Source organism: Vitis riparia, chromosome 4 (genome assembly GCF_004353265.1).
Source record: "Vitis riparia cultivar Riparia Gloire de Montpellier isolate 1030 chromosome 4, EGFV_Vit.rip_1.0, whole genome shotgun sequence".
NCBI lineage: Eukaryota > Viridiplantae > Streptophyta > Magnoliopsida > Vitales > Vitaceae > Vitis > Vitis riparia.
Window position 1 is genome coordinate 20,902,931 of NC_048434.1, and position 7,352 is coordinate 20,910,282.

Sequence of the window (7,352 nt, forward strand, 5' to 3'; positions counted from 1 at the left end):
TTTTTATTTTTCTATTTTTAATATATATGTATATATATATGATAATAATAATAATAATAATAATAATAATAATAATAATAATAATAAATAATTTTAAATGAAATAAATTATAAAAATTTTAATATTTTAATTATTTATAAAATATATTTATTTTAACATAATTTTAAAAAGTTTGAAATTTTTTAAAAAAGTAGTTAAACTCTCCACCTCTCCTCATTTAACTTTGGGATGAAGATGACAATTATTTTAAATAACAAGGGATGGAATGAGAATGATAAATTCTAAACATGTTCCGTTACTATCCCTAATTTTAGACACTTTAAAAATTTTAAAGAGTGTTTTCATCTATCTGCTTTTTAAATATATGTAAATAAATTTTTTTTTTTTTTTTGATACAAAATTTTCTATTTTTATCCGAACAAACTCACAGCTATATTTAATAAGCTTTTCACCATTAGGGCAACCTAGTGTAGGAGTGCAGTAGGGTTGGACCAGAACACAAATATGATGGAAGCAGGCTGGGTTTCGAATTTGGCTGCATGCGCGGAGAATCTTTTCCTTGGACTCGCTGGAATATCGGTGGGTAGAGTAGTTAACAATTTTTCTTTTCTCTTTTTTTATTTTTTTATATATTTTAAGGCGAATCCAAAGTTGTTGGGTGATGTAAACAAAAGCAAAAGAGAAAGAAAAAAAAAGGAAGTGTTTGGTTTTTTAATTTTTTTGTTAAAAATAATATAATTTCAAATTTTAAGTTAGTTTGCCTTTGTATTTTTTTATGATCTATTATAATTTTTTATTAAATAAAAAAATTAATATATTAAATTTTTTTAACTTTTTAATATTTAATAAAAATAAACTATCTAATACTTAATAATATTTATTTTATTTAAGCTTAAGTAAACAAACAAATACCACCATAGGTTCTTTTAGACAATGCAGGACGGGACAAACCCGTCTTGACTTGTCCATTATTATAATCCAAATCCGCACCCATCTGAGTTTATTTTATAAAGCCATTGTCAATGATGGATGTGTTGTGAGAGAGTTCAGAGGAGAGATCAGAGATGAAGAAGGAGAGCATGGGAGTGCAACAAGTTATCTGCATGAAAGGAGGTGTCGGAGAGGGAAGCTATGCCCGTAACTCCAAATCACAGGTTGGTTTTTCTCTCTCTCTCTCTGTTTGCGTTTTTTTGTGAAAGGGCGGCCAGCTCCTTTGATGGTTTCACTAAATAGCTTAACAGCTTTTAGATGTCCATGGCATCTCTCTCTGTGTTTGTGTTTTTTGGTGAAAGGGCGGCCAGCTCCTTTGATGGTTTCAGTACTAAATAGCTTAACAGCTTTTAGATGTCCATGGCATCAAAGGGCTCAACTTGAATATGCAAGCTGAAATTGATTTTTCAGAATTCTTTGGTTTGTAGAGGAACTCTTCAGAAAGTGAGAGAAAGTTGAAATTTTGGATTAATAGTTAGCAGGATTGTGACAAGGAGGTCAGATCATAAGAGAACACCATATTAAGGTTTTGGGTGGTTTTCCTTTTGTGGATGCTGAAGCCAAGTCTAGATTTTTAAAGGGTAATAATGATTCGTATTGACAGCGCGGAGTTAGGATTTGAGACCATTTACTCTTCATTTCAAAGGGCTTGAGCGCTTGCCATTGGGGTGGAGTCACTGGACTAAGTTAACCTGTATATAAATTTTCAAGTCTTGACCCCATTCAGTGATTTTCTTGCTCTACCACTAAATATTGGCATTGTAAAATTTTTATTAAATATGAGAAAATTTGGGATGCAACATTTTTAATGACTTCCATATTCAGATCTTTCTTTAAGTCATAACTCTCTTAATGAAATTAGATAAAAAGTTACTTTAAGTTCTTATCAAACTTAAACATGAGTTTTTGGCCTCTCCAAAGTCAATTTTCAATACCATCTTAAATTACCCTTATTCTGAAAAAGGATTTAATTTCTTGGAGAATGGGATAATGCTCTCTTAAGAAGCAAACCAAAATCTGTGTGGCTGAGTTTAGAAGAAATAAAACAAAGCCCCAACAGAATTGAACGGATCGTGCTGGCCTTTTTATATGAGTCTCTTGGCTTTCCTAGGCTCAGGGCCTGGGGCAATTTGGCCAGGCAAGCTTAGGTATAAGGACAACATTATGGAACTTGGGCTCACGGTAATTGTTATAAATGAGGTAACTTATTTAAGGTCTGAAAAGTTGAAATTTTTTAAAATTATGTTTGTTTTGGAAAATTTAAAGAAAAATGAGAGAAAAAAAATAGATTTAAAATAAATAAATTATTTTTGTACATTTCTCCAAATCCATGTCATTTATTTTCCTCCATTATATTTAATTTTATTTTATATTTTCATGGTAAAATAAAAAATGAAAAAATTATTTTGTTAAGCATAAATCAAATGTGAAAAAAAAAAATTTCCAAGTTTTTTTTTTCTTTCCCTGGAATCAAACATCGGCCTAAAGGATTTGAAAATGAGGGGATTAGAAAACAAAAGATTTGTAATCTATAGAACTTTGGATTTTGTTGTTTTGGTTGGATGGTTATGGTGATGGTGGTGGTGGCCATGATGCGGGTGGATGTCGGTGGTAGGTGGTGAGGCGGTTGAAGAGGATGTGGCGGTGGCGGCCATGGTGGTGGTGATAGTAACTTCAAATTAATTGGTTGAGTCATGTTTATGAACTGTTAAATAATCTATTGGTTTTGTGTTGTATAGGCTGCATTACTATCCAAGTCCATGCCCCTGCTGGAGCAAGCAGTACTAGATTTATGTTGCACCACCGGCACCTTACCTGAGAGTGTCGCCATAGCAGACCTTGGCTGTTCATCGGGCCCAAATACTTTTTTCGCCGTCTCCGAAATCATGACCATCATCTACAAGAGGTGTCGCCAACTAGGCCGGTCACCACCAGGCTTTTGGGTGTTCTTGAATGATCTTCCAGGGAATGACTTCAATGCTGTGTTCAAGTCATTACCAGCATTCCATGAAAAGATGAAGGAAGAAAATGGAGAGGAGTTTGGGCCATGTCATGTTGCTGCTGTTCCGGGTTCTTTCTACCACAAGCTTTTTCCATCCAGGAGACTACACTTTGTGCACTCTTCTTGCAGTCTCCATTGGCTGTCCCAGGTTAGCTCATTATCCAAATTGACCCAGAAAGAAACAGTGCCTTACAATGTTGACTCACTCTTCTTGCTTGGGTTTACGCTGATCCTTTCACAGGTTCCTCCAGAGCTTCTTAACAAGCAAATTACAAACAAGGGGAAGATTTATCTTTCAAAAACAAGCTCACCGGCCCTGATAGATGCTTACGCGTCTCAGTTCCAGAGGGATTTCTCTTTGTTTCTTAAGTTGAGATCAGAAGAAACAGTCCCCGGAGGACGCATGGTTTTGTCGCTCATGGCCAGACGAACCCCAGACCCTGTCTCAGATGAGAGTTGTCTGTTGTGGGATCTATTAGCACAGGCGTTGCAGGGGTTGGTTTCAGAGGTATGTGTTCTACGTAGGGTGTCAATTCATGTTTTTGTCGTGTACCAGCCTAGGCAAAGTATTGCATAGTTCTACCCAAACCCTACGTAAATAATCCATTTAACAATTCCATCTTTTTATTTAACAACTCAATTGGACTATAGTCAAATATAACTTAAATAATTTAACGTTATAATTAGATTAACCAATACGCTTTTTAAATGTGATTCAATTCGCAAATGACACGAATTGAATCAACACCTAATTATCTCGATCCAAACCTAGGAAAAACATGTTATGATCGAGCCATATGCACGAATCCCATCAAACTTGCTCACCCCTAGTTGTGCACTTCTATTTCCTCATCTCATACCAAAAAATAAGCATAATGAATGGTGTTTCCAACAGGGGCTTATTGCAGAGGAGAAATTAGATTCCTACAATGCACCATACTATCAACCTTACACAGAGGACCTAGAAACTGAGATAGAGAATGATGGATCCTTTAGCATCGACGGCCTTGAGATCATGGTCTTACCATGGGACAGTGCCAGTGGCGGACAAAATTATGATAGGCCAACAACCGCCCAGAAGATTGCAAAGTCGATGAAAGCAGTACAAGAGCCGATGTTGGCAAGTCATTTCGGGGCCGAAATCATGGACCCTTTGTTTAAAAGGCTCATTGAGATCATTGCAGCAGATACAAGGGAGGTGGAGCATGTTTCTGTCCTTGTTTCCATGACCAGAAAGGCTTGATATCACTCTCAAGTCTCAATCTTCCATGACTTGTTATACTGCATTTGCCTCTCAGACACTTGTTTAGTTATTTGCATCTGTACATGATCCATGGATCTGTTGATTATTGGCCTATATCCTAATGGTTGTTTGGATACGAGGAACATGGAGGGTGGAGGAAGAGACCAAAGCTCTATTTGAGAAGTGCTTTTGAAAAACAGATTTTGAGTTCTAATGTTTTGTAAAACAATGTTTCGTAAAATAGAAAAAAAAAAGTTTCTTTACCCTGATCATTTCCAAAAAATATTTATTTATTTTTTATTTCATTTATAGGCTGGCTTAGAAACTATATGAAATCAACTAAAAGTAATTAAAATATATTTTCTAAAAATAACATATTTTCCGTTTTTAAGAAGAAAAAAAGCATATTTTCTATTTTTTAAAAACAAAAAAATATATTTTTTATTATTAAAAGTATGTTTGATAATGATTCTAAAAACCGTACATAACCTTTTTAGTATTTTAAAAGTTTTATCTTTTAAAATCATTGCCAAATAGACTCAGAGCTAAATCTCAAAATGTTAGCCAAGAAGAGCAAGCGGGCGAGGGGCGGCTAGCTGAGGCTTTCTTTTCATTTGCCAAAAACGTGCCTTGAGGCTGACTTTTTGGTGTACTTGTTGTGGATGGGTGTCTCTTCGACTTGGACAATGTGAAACAAAAATTCAGCTACTATCCAACATTCAACTCAGGGAGCTCCCACAATCATCCTTACTTCTAAGTCAACCATAAGGTTATGCTCTATGCTCTATCATCTCTTTAGTTTTTTCAATTTTGCAATAATATTCTATCCCATTGAATATACCAATTTGGTCCATTCTGGACAAATTAGGAGTAACTCATCACCTCATACCATATATATATATATATATATATATATATATATATTTAGATCTTATGTGTTTTTTTTTGTCCAAATCAATCTCAGTATTTTATATTTTGATATTATTTTTTTACATTTAATCTTATTTTTACACTTTTATCTAGCAATATAAATTTTATCATACACTTCATCATCCTTGATAAATAAAAATTCAGACACGACGATCCTACAATCGAACCAAATGAATTAAAATTCTAGAAGAGAAAATTTTGGTTCTCATAATAATGATTTTTAATTTTTATTTAATTATTTTTATAGTATATCTTATTCTTTCTAACAAATATTGTAATGAGAACTACATAGAAATCAACGTTGAAGGATAGTTTTTTTGAAAGTGACCACGTTAACATTATTGTTTAAGGTCAAGGCTAGGCTTTGGTTTAGGTATTAGGCCAATTTGACTTATGGTATGCTTTCCTTCTCTCTATAAGACAAGAATTAAGACAAGAATTACCTATGAGGTATGATAGATTTATCATTTTGGAATATTTAAAAAGAATGGAATAAAAGAATTTTTGAAATTTTTTATTTAAATATGTATTTTTTAAATCATTTTTTTGTTTGGTTTAGGGGTTGATGAAAGCTATTCTTCAATATTCTTAGTTTGTAAAAAGTATGATGTGTTTATTTATTTTATTTGTTTTTTTCATTTGGACAATTTGCCTAATCAATATCTATCAACACAACTAAATTAAGAATGCATTTGATACTGATTTTAAAAACTGTTTTGACATTTCTAATACTTGAAAATTTTTATTTTTCAAATATTAAAAAGACTAAAAATATATTTTTTAATCATTATCAAATACACTCTAGTCGAAAAGTTTAAGATAAATATCTAGTTGAAAAGTGCTTTTAATAATACTATGAAATATGTTGAACAACTTGCCAATGTACTAAGATTAAAGGCATGCATGAATTGACAAACCTTGTTGAGAGCATAGGCTGATTCAAGTCAAGTGATAGTGCAGTATTGCAAGGCACTATCAGTGTGGGTCTTCTTCATGAAGAGATAGCACATGACTAAAAGACATAGGAGTAGACAGAGGTTTGGCATTGGACATTTGTGCTTTGTCCAAAGGTCATGACTATATTTAGCTTAATTCGAATGCAGAGAGAGTCGCTCAATGCCTAAAAAATAATTGAGGGAACCAAGATCCATAAGGCAAATTTGGTTTGATCCATCTTTTTGGCTATATTTGGTTGCTAAAAAATTTAAAGGAAAAAAAAAAAAAAAAAGATTTAAAGTAATAATTTTTTACATATATTACTTCAAATTCATTTTAATTATTCATTATAAACATTAAATAATTTGAAAATATATAAGTTTATAACTAATTTTAATTACATCTTCTATATTCTTTTTTGAATATTTTTTATATTATAATCAATTATGACAAAATAATTTTCTTAATATTTTTTTCATTTTTTTATTTGTATAATACATTTGGAATTTTAAATTCACTTTCTTGATAACTTATTTAAAAAGAAATTTCAACCCTATTCTTTACAAAAAAAAATTACCTTAGAAAGTTGAAATATGTTTCACTGTAAGCTATAAAGTAAAAGTTATATCAAAAGTGTTTTAAAACTCGTTTAATAATGATTTGAAAAAATATTTTAAAATTTTTTAACACTTAAAATTTTTCATCATTCAAGTATTAAAAAATTTTAAAACATTTTTTTAAAATCACTACTACTAAACGTACTATCAATATAAATCAATACAACATAACTAATAGATAGTGATTTTAAAAAATGATTTTGAAAAAAATAAGTAAATATTTGATAAAATTTAGAAAATATTTTTTAAAATTTAAAAAATCACTTATAAAATTTTAAAATTATTTATAATATTTTTTTTAAAAATATTTGATAAATGATTCTCGAAACACTTTATAAAAAATTACTTTCACTAAAAACACTTTGAATAAGAACACAAACATGCTATTAACTTGTCCAATTTATATTATACAATTCAGTGAATTCACACATATCCATTTTTCTTCTATACGTAATTTAAAAATAAAAATAAAAATGGTTGCCAACAACCACGAAACATTTAATCCGGAATCTCAAATTCTCGCGAGAAAACGGTTCAAATTCGCGGCCAACCGGGAGGTGCTGGGCCGTTTGCAATTCATAGAACCATCCTCACCTACCCACATCATCCCATATCCCCTTCTTCCTTCTTCAGC

At 31.6% G+C, this 7,352-nt stretch overlaps 1 protein-coding gene across 1 annotated transcript; it reads left to right on the forward strand.

The window, feature by feature from the left end:
- Positions 1 to 1,021: 1,021 nt before the first annotated feature.
- Positions 1,022 to 4,449, forward strand: LOC117912263 (jasmonate O-methyltransferase-like). The gene is made up of 4 exons (XM_034826791.1): positions 1,022 to 1,154; positions 2,730 to 3,140; positions 3,234 to 3,500; positions 3,888 to 4,449. The coding sequence occupies exons 1-4, from the start codon at positions 1,065 to 1,067 to the stop codon at positions 4,233 to 4,235; spliced, it is 1,116 nt and encodes a 371-aa protein (XP_034682682.1). The 5' UTR covers positions 1,022 to 1,064; the 3' UTR covers positions 4,236 to 4,449.
- The last annotated feature ends 2,903 nt before the right edge of the window (positions 4,450 to 7,352 follow it).

What these genes read in the sequence shown, in the direction of transcription:
- LOC117912263 (XM_034826791.1), top strand. Translation starts at nt 1,065, where the DNA reads ATGAAGAAGGAGAGCATGGGAGTGCAACAAGTTATCTGCATGAAAGGA. An exon ending in GTCTCCATTGGCTGTCCCAG is followed by an intron (nt 3,141 to 3,233) that starts GTTAGCTCATTA and finishes ATCCTTTCACAG; the next exon opens with GTTCCTCCAGAGCTTCTTAA. An exon ending in TGCAGGGGTTGGTTTCAGAG is followed by an intron (nt 3,501 to 3,887) that starts GTATGTGTTCTA and finishes TGTTTCCAACAG; the next exon opens with GGGCTTATTGCAGAGGAGAA.